This window comes from Lactuca saligna, chromosome 7 (assembly GCF_052625555.1).
Source record: "Lactuca saligna cultivar CGN05327 chromosome 7, ASM5262555v1, whole genome shotgun sequence".
Taxonomy (NCBI): Eukaryota; Viridiplantae; Streptophyta; class Magnoliopsida; order Asterales; family Asteraceae; genus Lactuca; species Lactuca saligna.
The window spans coordinates 166,789,978-166,804,544 of NC_136423.1; the positions used below are offsets into that span (position 1 = coordinate 166,789,978).

Sequence of the window (14,567 nt, forward strand, 5' to 3'; positions counted from 1 at the left end):
TTTGTATGTTGGGCTGGTGTAACACTCGGCATCGGATTGCTTCATTATTCAGGACTATGGCCCAATCATCAGTTATCATGAGGATTAGGGCCTCGGTGAAGAAAGTATTTGTCTCTTTTTAGATGTGGGCGCTATAGTTTAGGTGATCTGAGTGTTCGATGGCGTTTTGGAACCTAAGGGTATAATCATAATTTGTTAGCTCTGGTTTTTCATGAAAATTGGATTTAATTTCAATCGGTTTTCAGGCATCATGGAGTTGAGAGAAAGGTAGAGCTCTTCGAGACCTTTCCATGGATATAAAGAACGTCGAAAACGGAGTTGAAACGAAGAAGTTATGACTGTTTGAAGTTGGAATGGTTCGGGTGAGTGATCGTTGACTGGTTGACCACGCTCATTTAAGGCACCTGATACCCCAAAACCCTTAATTTCGAGTATTTAAAGGTAAGAGATGATTAGGGTTGCTCCTCCTCAGCCTCCTTCACTTCTAAGACCTTTGGAAACCCTAATCTCAACTCCATTGAAGTTATTGGTCATTCTTGGTGTTATTCAAGAGCTTTTGGGTCTTTGAAGCTAATTGAGAGAGAAGAAGATCATTTGTGGTGCATTTGTTAGCATCTTGGCTTCTTCATCAGCTAGTTGTGGATCTTTTAGACCTTTATAAGTCCTCAAGCTCATGCATTTCCTTTCCTTGCTTGCTAGATCTAAGTTTCCATGCATCTTATAGCTTGTAATGTTGGTTAGCATGCATGAGATCCATAAAGTTGGCAACTTTATGGATCATGGTGGTATCTTAAGTCTTATAAGTCTTAGATCTAGATTTTGGTCATGGTTTTGGACTCCAAGCTTGAGTCTTGGTCCTTTTTCCTCCATTTTGACCTAAGTTGGTGTTTGAGTCATGTATTGGGCATGCATGACTGAAAAGCTTTGATTTTTATGGTCCTTGCGGTCAAGGAAGACCCTCTAGACTATCCCATGTTAAGGATTAATGGTTTAGGAGCTTAATGCTCATTTTCGGTCAGATCTGGCCTCATGACGTGAGAGTGTGTTCGAGAAAGTATATGGGAAAAAGTCATGACGTCAGGACGTGAGCATAAAGTGGTCATGATGTGAGCATCTCCTGTGCAAGTTTGGGCTCATTGATTGTTGGCTATCTTGGTCTCGGACTCATCGTTTGGTTTGGGCTCATATTGGACTAAGTATTTTAGAGCAATGGGCTTCTAGTTGGGCTTGCCTTGATAGGTGCCCTAACGGGCCTTGGATGGTGAATTGGGCTTTTATGGGTCCAATATAGTTGGGACTTGATTGGAACCAATGGGCTTGGGCCATTAGTAAGTCTGGTTAGTTGGACCATCTTTGAGCCTAGTGTTTGGGTTTAGCCTTGTTTATTTATTGATTGTGGTTTTGGGTTGTTTGGCTTAGTTCAGGAGTCGATTCGCAGCAACAGTGTATGATTATTTGTGTGGCGTTTTAGGTGAGTCTCCTCACTATTCTATGGGTCGAAGGCACTAATGTTGGACCATTTGGGTGGTATACTTAGGAAGACCCGGGGGGTGACCCTAGGCATTTTGTATGAAATATCAAGAGGTGACTCTTAGAAAACTGTATGTAAGACCAGAGTCTAAACTATGATAGTTAATTAGTTAAGTAGTGTAGATTATATGCTAGTTGTCTTTGTGATGGTTGCATGGAAGACCGGGAGGTTGCTCCTGGTAGTTGTCTATAAAACCCAAGGTGTTGGCCCCCGGCCTGGCAAGGAAGACCATGATACGCATCGTGGCATAATGGCAAGACTATGTTTAGCACATAGCACTTTTATTGATTGTTGGATATGCATGATATGTATGGCTCGTTCGATATGTATGGTATGTGGTATTTAGGGAACTCACTAAGCTTTGTGCTTACAGTTTGTGGTTTATGGTTTCAGGTACTTCCGATTCGAATGGGAAGGACCAGGTTTGATAGCAGCGTATACACCCATGTTTTTCTTGCAATTCGTGATTTTGGGATTTTAGTCTAATAATTGTTTTACTCTAAAATACTTTTAAATGTTTTTAATCAAAGGATAAATGAATGTTTTATTATATATTAAAAATAAAATTTTTACCCTATGATTTTCAAGATGTTATAGCTGGCCCATGGATCGGGAAGGCTAGGCCCAATGTATGTTATGTAGGATGCTAGCTGTCTTTGTGACTCTTGCATGGTATGTAGGTCTGGGCCCATTGTTTGAGGGATAGGCCCATTATGGTGGTCTAGGCCCAATGTGAGGGATAGGCCCAATGGTATGATTAGTATGTGGTATTTGGGGAACTCACTTAGATTTGTGCTTATAGTTTTTATGGTTATGGTTTTAGGTATTTTCGGTTCGAAAGGGAAGGGCCTGACTTGATCGCAACGCATCCACCCATGTTTCTGCAACTTAATGATTTTGGAATTGTACTCTGATAACTGTTTTATTATGATATACTTTTGAATGTTTGGAAAAAGATAATTGGTGTTTCTGTTTAAACTAAAAATGAAATTTTTACCATATAATTTTTGGGTTGTGACACAAAATCTGACCAAACCTTGAATTTTCCGTGTCCATGGAGGACTCCATCAGATCCCTGAGGAGAGGAACAAGAAACTTCCAAATCACGAACACTTCAATGATAGCCCACTTCTTCCCTCCATGTAGCCATAAACCCATAACTAAATCCTACATCCCTGAACGACATATTACCTGTCCTATCGTGATGAAACCATAAAATTGGACTGGCTGGTGATTCGCCAAGCAAAATACCTAGTTCTCCCCCACTTAGGGTTCGAACCATCATCGATTGTCGTCTACAACCCTAAAGCCTCAAACCGGATTAAACATGAATATACTCGAATTAACTCTTAGGATGCATATCACAACACAAGATGATCCTAAGAACAAGAAATCTTTGAATCTCAGATGGAGACGTTAGAGACCTTTCTCCCAGCATTGCCCATTACACTTAGTGGAATAGGTCAGAACACTATTGGATAAACTTAGCACCTTCCAAACTGAACTTACACACAGAAAACCTTACACTTTGAGATTTGATCTCAACCTCATCCTCCTCTTGAAACTTCACTAATTCTTTATAGATGCTTAAACACATCTCTAACATACTCAACACCTCCACACAACTCTTCTGCCCAGAAAAAAATCAACTCATTGTCTTCGCGAATACACCCGATTTTCTAGAATCTGTGTTATGTATTTCACCTATGACATGGTCTTCATCATGGGCATCGAACCATAAAAACCATCTAGTCTCGAATATCCCTTCGCTGCGACATGGAGACGACTTACTACAAACAAAAATTCACCTTCCTTCAGTAGAATCGATGAGGAAATCACCATCTCCTATCTCAACCATCGACTGGATCATAACCAATATCTCCTCTCTTGAGCTCAGAAGGCAAGAAAACACAACCATAATGCAACAAGTAACATCCTTTTCCATTGGAAGACTGCTCAGCCTCAGGTTGCAATCCTCGAGTTGATCATCACAACAACTTCCTTCTTGAGTTTCGCGACTCATACTAGCGTTACTTCGAGTAAGGTCCTTGAGACCTCTACATCGACTAACCCACATAGATCTACACCATATAGTCCCCAAACTGCCACAAACACTAAGGCCCAATCAAATTCTAGTCTCATTCTGCACAATCATAGGCGAAAGGCTGACATCTTCGGGAATAGCTACAATTAATGCTAGTGATAAACCATACTATCTACCCCTAATAGCTCCATAGAGCCCTTTTGACCTTTCCTGATTCCCGTACGGATCCTGTACTTTTAGTAGTATGGGCCCCTACTACCTCCCACACCTATCCGTATGTGTCCTAAAAAGTGTCACAAAGTCCGAAAGTCACTACACCAGACCACTATCAATCTCAGATACATGTGTCACCACAGGTACACACTACCGCTCTCCTAGAATCTCTCTCTCTCTCTCTCTCTCTCGTTCTCCCTCTCTAAGATTCTTCTCGTGTATGAGCACGCACTAGAATGCGTTTCTAGGAACTCTACTGACTGCCAGGTGTATCAGCAAACCCAAAAGCTTGGAAAAGCCACCAAAAACTACCTAGATTACCAACTCAGACTTCCTCATTCACAAGTGCTCCCACCAGCACACTTTAATACACCCAAAGATCACTAGGAATACTCACCCCTACATTGTTATGAATCGCGAAAGAAACTTCTACCGTTGTCAGTTAACTATGTTATCGATACAATTACATGGAACAAAACTTAATAACCTTTCGACTAAAAGACCCAACCCTACAACGGTTAGACTCGGACAAGAGTTGCGTAATATGGCAAAATCAATTATTCTAAAACTATTTAACCTTTGCAACATATAACTTAACGTATTCACTTAATAGCTAACTATCATCGATGTAAGTTTCACATACTACTAAGCAAGCAACATTTGAGTAAAAAAAGCCAATAAACAACAAGGCATCATAAGGATCAGGCAATTCTAACATGAAATTCCTGATGATCCTTAGCCTACATACTCTCCTGCATCTGTAACAACTCATAGATTAATACAAATGCATCTCTCCTAATCGGGCACACTAGCATGAAACCTTGAGTAGATCCTTAGCATATCTTATAGCATGCATATCATACTATAACACATATAATAGAAACTCAAATATAAACATATAAAGCAAGTATGGATATTTTAGGAAATCACTTTTTTCCAAGCTCCAGTTGACTGTATACATCGCATCTTCTCTTTTCTTATCTTAGAATGAATCTTTTCTAAAAATGTTTAGTAAAATTATCAGTTCCATAGTTTGAGTTTGAATCCCATGAGAGTTCATCCAAATCCCTCAAACCAGGCTTTGATACCAACTTGTATGGATATTTTAGGAAATCACTTTTTTCCAAGCTCCAGTTGACTGTATACATCGCATCTTCTCTTTTCTTATCTTAGAATGAATCTTTTCTAAAAATGTTTAGTAAAATTATCAGTTCCATAGTTTGAGTTTGAATCCCATGAGAGTTCATCCAAATCCCTCAAACCAGGCTTTGATACCAACTTGTAATATCCCAAAATAGGGCTAAATTTTCATTTTTAAAATAATATAGCATCCATTTTTAGTAAAGTTATAACCATGTATTCATAATTCATTATTCCAAAATCATAGTTAATAAGAAGATAATGCGGAATTCCAAATCATAATTTGTTGATGTGTGTGTAAAGCCCCACCTTTACAATCTGACAAGTGCCTGCAAAATATTTAATCCACAATTGTAAGCACGAAGCTTAGTGAGTTCCCCAAAATATGACATACAACACATCACAAAATAATAGTTATGGGTTATCAGCAACCCTGCGGATTATCAGCAATCCTAATGGGCTAACAGCATGCCTAGTGGGTTATCAGCAACCCTGGAGACTTTCAGCAGTCTTAGCGGGCTAACAGCATGCCCAAGAGTTATCAGCAACACCAATAACACATACATCAAACATCAAATATGACCCAGATGGTCATCATACATACACACACACACACACACACTATGACACATGTAATATAGTTAGAAGACTCACCTAACACAAAACGAATGTTAAATCTCACATCCGAACTGCCAGTACCAGACTCATCCTATTAATCACATCAATCAACCCTAATTAACAATTAAGGTAATTACCCTAACTCAAATAATCCAAATACCAAGCTAATCCTCAATTGAGCAAAAGACCATTTCGTCTGTTCTAAGTTCAACCCTCTCATTTGACTAAAAGTCAAAAAGTCAAAAGTCAAACCCTTGTTGACGTACGCATGGTGTACCCTAGATCTACGTATGGCGTAGAGCACCATGCTACTTACGGGCTCATGATAGGCTACGTTGGTCGTAACCTAAGTTACGCACAACGTAACCAACAGTTCTTCAAGATCTAGAAAAATACCATAAACTTGTAACCTAACAAGATCTAGAAAAATATTCCTCAAGGTTTTAACTTTATGCATCTTGTAGATGAACAATGATGTGTAGATATTGGATCCAAAAGCTTGAGTGCACCACCACTTCTCCAATGATCTTCCTTTACCACCAAGAACACAAAATATCACTCAAAAGCTTCAAAACTCACACTCAAGGATTAGGGTTTCGAGATGGGGGTTAAGAGGGATAAAGTCTAGTCATAAGAAGGTCTAAGAGGAGCTAATGTCCTTAAATAAGGGTCACAACCCCGGATTTTAGGGTTTTACCCTGTGCTACTAAGTTCAATGAATTATATTTTCTAGGTGATGGTGTATCTAAACCTATTGGTCTTTAGAACTTTCAAGATTCTCTAATTCGACTCCATCTCATCTAGAGAACCAGCATTTTGGTAATCCTATGTTACCACCTATGACTGCCCATGTTATTGACTCATGTCCTCTCTATCTGGATACTGATGAGCATGTTGAGCTCTCTTTGGCCTAGTCACATACTCTTTCTGAATAGTCTTATATCCCAACTTCATCCTTATCATCTCCTGGTACATCGTCACAACAACCTGCTACTCCAGTCACTTGTGCTCAATAAGGTGTCTATCAACCTAATCCCCAGTATCATACCTTAGCAAAAATGTTCTACGGTTCAGCTTTCCTTATGCAGCTTCTATAAACATACGAACCTAAAGGTTTCAAATCAACCATTAAAACTTTTGTATGATTCCAATCCATGGATGAAGAAGTACATGCTCTATAGGAAAATCATACATGGGAACTTGTTCATATGTCCTCGATGTGTCAATAGATTGAAAAATATAAAAAATAAAAATATAAAAACTGACAGACGGGTTGAATAGATTGAAAAATATAAAAAATAAAAATAAATAAAAACCGATGTGACGTTAAGTTGAGAATGATTCGCCCCCCTCTACCCTAAAAGGACCTTTATTATCCAACACAAAAAACCATTGTGGGGTGCGCCTAAAGGTCTCTCACATCCTTACTAGGCACGCATAGATTTGACAATTGACACATCCGATAACCTTTACTAAATCATATAAAGGCTTAAAGTAAAAGACACAATTTTTTTCCCACCACTAATATTGTCAAATTGCATTTAATACCATTAATCTAACACGTTATCTATCTTGTCTATTTTTTTCTCTTATTTTAGCAACAATCGACAAAAATTTGGGTTTAAAACAAAGATAAGCTGAATTATGATACTATTTTGCATAAAAAAACGAATTGTTTTAAATGAAAATTTGCATCAAATACGTGGATTGCTAATCACAGTCAGTGCCTCGGCTTCATAAATCATAATCATACAAAGTTCGGTGTCTTCTTTGTATCCATTTACGTTGTATGGTCGGTGTCAAACACCATAAATCAAAACGTTGATCACATTTTCCGGTTGTCCCGTTGTCAAGTAGAGTTAATCATCTCAAGTTGCTTTCTTTTTAGAATGGTTTAGTTGTATAACAATAATTCGTAAAAAGGATAAACCTTTGTAAACACGAATTCCCCCCTTTTACGTCTAGTTCACTTTTAACTTGTTATACTTTAACTATAAGCATCAAAAAAAAAAAAGTTCAAATTCATAATCATTACTATCCACACTCTAAATATCATACTAGTACTCAAGGAAAAGAGTAATTTAACATCAAGAACATGTAATAACTCATCTCATAATCATATGATGGAATAATAAAGACAAGTTTGTCCCACACAAAAAAAACAGACTAACTGTTAACTGATAAAAATAATGTTTGGTAAAAATAATTGATAATTCTATAACTGAAATACGTAAAACAACATAAAAAAAACATATAGAAGATTGAGTTATTCTATAATTAATAGAGTTATTTGGAAGAAGTTTTTAAAAGATTTGAAAAACTTATAAAGTTTTAAGTTATGAGCTACTAATTACTAGACTAGTTAGCAACTCTTAAGCCTTTATGGGTTTCATAAACAACTTAAAAGTGTTTGGTTTCATGAAAATGAATATATAAATTCAATCCCACCAACTAGAGGTTCAAATTTCGATAAATAATTGATCTAAAAATAGATAATAATGAAATAAGAACCCTAGAAATGTAAAAACCAGAAAACATGAAACTGGGGACCAACACCCATCAAGAATCTTGAAATAAAAAGGGGAAGTATTTAATGGATGGTGTAAATGGTGGAGGCCATGGTTTTCTTTAAGTGGTTTTCCCCATTCATTGCATACACATGTCTTTCAAACCCCTTATTCTTTAGTGCACTTCACATGTCTTGTTTTTTCAAGATAAAATCCGGTCAATATACCCTTTTCTTTTGACTTTTAACCCAATCTCTCTCAATTTTACTACAATCTTCTTACCTTTCCACTTTCCACCTTTGACCAATGCCATACATATAAACTTTACTATAGGAGACCTAGGTCTAGGTGTAATTGTAAATTTAGATTTTGACCTTTACCCTTTACCCTTTCACCATTTATGTATTATTACTTGTTTCTTGCTTTTACTCAATTAGGGTGTTGTTTGATAGTTGTTATCGAGTCAGATCTAATTAAACAAGATAGAGTCCTCTAAATCTAACCGAGTAAAAGACATTTCAAAAGAATCATAACTGAATCAAAGGTTTAAATGTGATATCAAACAATCTAAATCTAACCAAAACAGATTCAACCTCTTATCAAACAAGTAAAAGACATCAAACATGAAACATCCCTTAATACTTTTTGTGTGTGTGTGTGTATTTGTCTTTGTTTTTTTTTTCATTATGAGCTCATGTTTCATTTGCATGAGATGAAACATTGTGGACCAACATTTCTTTCATGTAAGAAGCAAATAAGAAAAAAGTAAAAAAGATTGAATTTTTATTGATGAAATGGTTTAAGTAACAAAAAGAAAAACCCCCAAAGTATATAACTAATCAAGTACAACTAAGGCCTACCATTACAATTGCTTCCTCCAAATTTTCTCTTGTTTTCTTTTTGTATATATCTTCATGTTATCTCATATATATACACAAAGGACATATCCATATCTTGAACAAGCCATGGGAGCCCACTTGTAATTACATTGGGTACACGCTATCTCAATTGGAGGAAGACACGATAGGCACACAAACAAGATAGGTTTATGAGAAGGGGGGTAAATTGGGAATTCTAAAAAAGGCTAAACATTTTGATGAGAAAAGAATGATGGGTATTGAAAATGGCTACTAAAAGATTCATAAAGAGCAATAGTGGTGAGGTGGGGTGAGGTGAGGTGAGGTGGGGTGGGGTGGGGTGAATGAATGGAATCTTGAATCTTGAAGTTTTAATAAAAACTTGCAAAGCTTATGATAAATTTACTAATCTAACCCTCTCTGGTTCCCACTTACATTTCTGACTTTCAACTTGAGCTCTTAATGATGAAAATTATTGTGGTTTTTAATTTTTATGTAGTAATGAAGAAGATGAAGCTGTAGCAGTAGATGAAAACCGGGGGTGTATGATGAGAAGGAAATTACCATTCTGCCCTTCATCACACTCAAAGGTGGGGGTTTAAATGGAAAAAATTACCATTTTGCCCTTCAGAAGCTGTAATGGCGGACAGAGGATTCCAACACTTCTCGACAAGGGCATACCATTTCCTTCACACGGTTACCTTTTTTGTAAATCTTGATTGTTGGCACAATTCTGACATTCTCAACACTTGCAATTTCTGGGCTTTCTTCAATATCAACCTTTCATTAAAAAAGAAAAACTATTTAACAAGTATACATTATAAAAATCAAAACTTTTTTATAAACCCATGATTTTTTCCCTTTTGGGTGTTTGAATATAGTACAAGAAATGTATAAAGATATAGTTACAACAATTGTTGTACCTTGAGAAAATTTATAGAAGGATATTTGGCACATAATGTATCAAGAAAAGGAGATATTTGCTTGCATTGAAGGTCAGATGTTGTTCTAAAAAGAACAACAGAAGCTCCTGCATTTCAAATTTTTAAAAAAAGTTATAAACTTTAGCAAGAAACGAAGGGCGTTTTGGGAAAAATAAAGAACAAACAAACCAGTTGAAGCAATTGCAGCTTTGAACTGTTCAAGACCGGTTATTAACTCAACTTCACCACCAAATTTCATGTTATAAACTTCTTCACCAAGTGACTTTTTTAATGCCACTTGGGCATGAAATAAAGATTCTGCTATATCATTATTATTTGGAAGCTCTCTTCTTAAAACTTCATAATCTCTCACTGATTCGCTCCACCTCTCAAGCTGCAATTTAGAAAAAGAAAACATATTTTAAAATTTTGATCAAAAAAGCAAATACCCTTTTGTTTCTTTAGCAAAACGACAATATGTAACAAATAATGTACAATGTCTATATTGTTATTATAACTATAATTTATTAAGTTAAGCATATTGCTATTATCGATAAAAGAATGTAAGTATGTTTCTAATATGGGTAAAAAAAGTAGATTGCCCATATTGTTAGCAAGAGCAAAACGATTTTTCCTTTCTATAAATAGAAATCGGTTTGTTAATATGTGACTCATAGTTAAGAGGCTTGTGAACATGGCTTGAGTTCAACAAACAGGAAAGTTGAGATTATATTGTTGTAGGAAGGGTATATCAGGCAACATAAATGACTTTGAATGCTCCCCTTCTTTACTTCCATTTCACTGATCTTTATTATACAGAGTAAAAACAAGAATCACTATATATATATATATATATATATATACCTTGCTATACGTAGCAGCTCTTCGAAGAAGGGCTTTTGTGTAATTTGGATGAATGAGAAGTGCTTGATTGCAATCATCAAGAGATCTTTCAAACAACCCGAGTTTAAACCAACATGCTGCTCGATTACAATAAAGAATTGGATTTGAAGGATCAAATCTTAGCCCTTCACCATAAGCTGAACAAGCTTCTGTGAATCTTTCAGACTTAAAAAGATCATTCCCACGTGTTCTTGCTCTTGATAATGACCTTATATTTTGAAGCAAAACAGCAATCTCAACGTTTCTTGGATCAATTTGTCCTGATTTCTCAATAGAAGTAACCGCATTCTCAAATCTTTATGAAAAAAAAAAACAAAAAAAATGTCATTTTGAATCATTTCCCATGTGGGAAATCGTTTATATAAGTTAATAATACAACAACAATCATTCCCAAGTCCCATCAGATTGAGTTAAAGAAAAGAAAAACAGATAAAAGCAATAAAGTTGTATATAAATAGGTATACATGGGGAACAGATAAATACTGTATGTATACACGAACACAAACAGTAAAAGTAAATACTAAAACGATTGATGCAAACACAAAAAGAAAAAGAAAAATTCACCTTCCAAAAGACATGTCGATTTGAGCACGAACAAAAAAGAGATATGCTTCTGAAAGCATTCCAAAAAACTTCGCTTGTGAACATGAAGCGCTAATAGATGCTTCGAATTTAGGCATGTTTAAAATGGTCGCTTCTGCATTATCTAATTGACGAAGCTTCAATAGTGCTTCAGCTTTGCATGCAAATAGCTAAAAAGTTCGATAACAACATATTCAGTTTCTTAATTTTTCATTATAATAATGATAATGATCCGATAATAAACTGTTTACCTGAGGACACGTGTCTGCTCCAGATGAGATTGCAGCATCACTTTCACGTAACACACCAACCCAGTCCCGGACTCTTCTACAGTCGGTGCATTTGCTCAAGTGTTTTTCCACAAGTTGTAATTTTTGGAGCTCTTTCGGGTCGGGTTGGTACCCGGGAAAATAAAGGTGTGTCCTTGCATTTTCAACCTGTCCTAAACTGCCATTGGTTACATTAGATTAGATGAATAACCTAATGAAAAATGATGATTCATGATTATGGGTAAATGAAGAAGTAAAACACAAGAATGGGAAATGATGATTGGAATTTGGAACATAGTTCGTAAAATCAAATGTCAACGAGATGAATTAGATCTGAGAAATGGGTTTTGGGTGAAATTTCAAGATTTGTTGGAAAGGGTGTAGTGAAAAAGAGGAAAAGATTTGAACTTTTATTGAACTCACCTAATAAGAAGAGATCCTAAGCGATGGTGAGCTCTTACATATCCAGAATCCAATTTAATGGCTTCGTCGCATTCTTTGACTGCTTCGGTCAACCTTTTCAGACACATCAATGCGGCTGCTCGGTTGCAGTGATAGGCTGCATTCGCCGGCGATTGAGCTATTGCTCGATCGTAGAAACTCAATGCCTCTAAAAAGTGTCCCTTTTTGTACTCTTCGTTTCCTAGTCTTTTCAAATCTTCCGGATCCATAGATGATCTCTTTAAAAAGGGTGAATTCGAAACGCCGGAAACAGGAGTTTCTGGTTTACCGCCGGAGACGGTGGATTTGATGGTGGGACTGGAACCGGAAGCGGAACCCAAACCTCCCCGCATTATGCTGCCGTGGCCGTAATTACCGGTGCCTAGACTTAACACATCGGGTTTAGAGGTACGACTTGTCATCATCCCCGTTTTGAGAACCCTCCCGGAAGGGCATATGTTTCCGGTAGGAAGTACATTGACAGGCGGAGATGTAGCGGAACTTCCACCGGTGAAAATTGATGGGTGGCCGCCGCTGATGCTACCGGATTCCGACCGAGTGTGACCCGATTTAACACCTCTAGCCCCACCAACGGAAAATGTCGGTGAACTGTCGACCGACAACTCACCGGAATGGTTATTGGGAGTCCCACTGGAGTCTGACTTTCTAGTACCGGAACCAACCTGGAGCCCATTTCCAGTCCGACCCGAAACCGATCCGGATGAGCTAGAGCTGCTACTAACCGCTGGCCCATCACGTAAAGGCGAAATGGGCGAACCCAAATCAAGTTCTCGGAAGTCTGGTTTATTGGTGTTATCGCCGCCGCAAGTGACCGTCTTCCGGAGGCGATCGGAGAGTGTATCAAACCCTAACCCCGAATCCGGCTTCCGTGAATGCGACATTCCCGAAAAACTTCAGAAAAAAATACCCTTCACCAACAGAGAGATAAAGCTTCAAACTTTCTCTCTCCCCACACAATCTTTTCTACTGATGTTACCAATGGCTGTGGTTGAAACTAAAATACAACCACCGACGAATTACAACACAGAGAAACATAGAACACAAGAAGGAAAGAAAAAGAAAGAAAAAGATGGGGATCTCGTGATTTAAAGGGGAAGCAAAGAATGAATGTGAAATGGTTGAAGATAGAGAGAGAAAGAGAGAGAAGGGTTTCACAGAGAGAGAGAGAGGAAAGAGAAGAGAAGGAGATGATGGATTTTTAATATTATTTTCAGATTTTTTTTTTTAATTTAATTATTTCCCCTTCTTGCCTGCTGCTTCACGAGCTAGAGGTTACCCTCTTTAAATACTCTCTATTTTTTGTAGTATTTTATTATTATTATTTTGGTTTCTTGATCTATGTTATCTCTTCTATTTATAATAATGAAATACCTAAACCCCATTAAATGTTGCTCGATATTTAATCAATCACTTTTTATTATATATTGTTTCCATTTTTTTTCAATAATTTTTAAATGAAATTCTAGTGGATGAAAAGGGTACCCACAAATTAAAAAGGAGAAAATTTTAGTTAAAACGAATTAAATGGGCAAAGTATTTTGAAGGTCAAACAAGAAAGATGTGACAAATAACGTGTGAAAAGTTTTAGTCTAATAAATTTTGAAATGGGTACGATGTACAATGAGTTATTAATGAAATACAATGAATTGTATGTGTATTTGATAAGTAGGAGTATATAACTATATATTGTAGACCATATCAATAAATGATTATTTGCTTATGAGGTCAATGTGACATCCGAAACTTTAAACATATTATTCCATCATATAATAAGTTTATGGTATAAATGATATAAAATGAGATAACTTGCGTAACCATGTGCCTTTTTAAAGTCAAAAGGAGACCATAAAGAAACTAACAAACTCATGGGAACTCTTACCAAACTTTCTAAGAGCAACGCGATAATAAATCGTTGTTATCTAGTAAATGCAATATAAGCATTTTGCGTGTAGGCTTAAAGTAATATATATATATATATATATATATATATATATATATATATATATATATATATATATATATATATATATATATATATATATATATATATATATATGTTATGTTGATATCATTGATCTCATGTTAGAAGTACATGTATAGTGACGAATAAGATTCTAGACTGCATATGCTAATATGCTTACCCTGAATCAATTTTGAATCATAATATGAAATGCCTAATATATGACAGAAGAGTAGGTTTCATTCATATGAGTCATGGTTTTCAGAACATTGAAAATTTTAATGATTATAATCTATTTGAAAAACTTATCTACGAAGATTGAAGAATAAGATTACCTATATTATGTTGGTGATTTTAATGTTACTAAGTCATTTTGTGTAATTAGAACTTATATGTAAGTTAACGGGTTTCGTAAATTGAACTATAATATATGTTTAGGTATGTGTGAAGTGCATGCATATATAAAATCAAATTAGAAGCCGATTCGACGATATGTCGGGGGGCTGGGGGCAACACCTCTAAGTCTGTGGTTTTCAAAGGGATAGTGCCCCTTTGGCG

At 36.3% G+C, this 14,567-nt stretch overlaps 1 protein-coding gene and 1 non-coding gene across 2 annotated transcripts; both read right to left on the minus strand.

Annotated features, from left to right (window-relative positions):
* Window positions 1-8,819: 8,819 nt before the first annotated feature.
* Window positions 8,820-13,310, minus strand: LOC145004538 (TPR repeat-containing thioredoxin TTL1-like). Its single transcript, XM_078963473.1, has 7 exons — window positions 12,011-13,310; window positions 11,570-11,765; window positions 11,301-11,488; window positions 10,698-11,031; window positions 10,023-10,227; window positions 9,834-9,940; window positions 8,820-9,690 (listed from the first exon to the last, which is right to left on the minus strand). Exons 1-7 carry the CDS (start codon window positions 12,928-12,930, stop codon window positions 9,538-9,540), a joined length of 2,103 nt encoding a protein of 700 aa, XP_078819599.1. The 5' UTR covers window positions 12,931-13,310; the 3' UTR covers window positions 8,820-9,537.
* Window positions 10,497-10,616, minus strand: LOC145007835 (small nucleolar RNA snoR104). The gene has a single exon (XR_013663197.1). It is a non-coding gene; the product is annotated as a small nucleolar RNA snoR104 (small nucleolar RNA).
* Window positions 13,311-14,567: the final 1,257 nt, after the last annotated feature.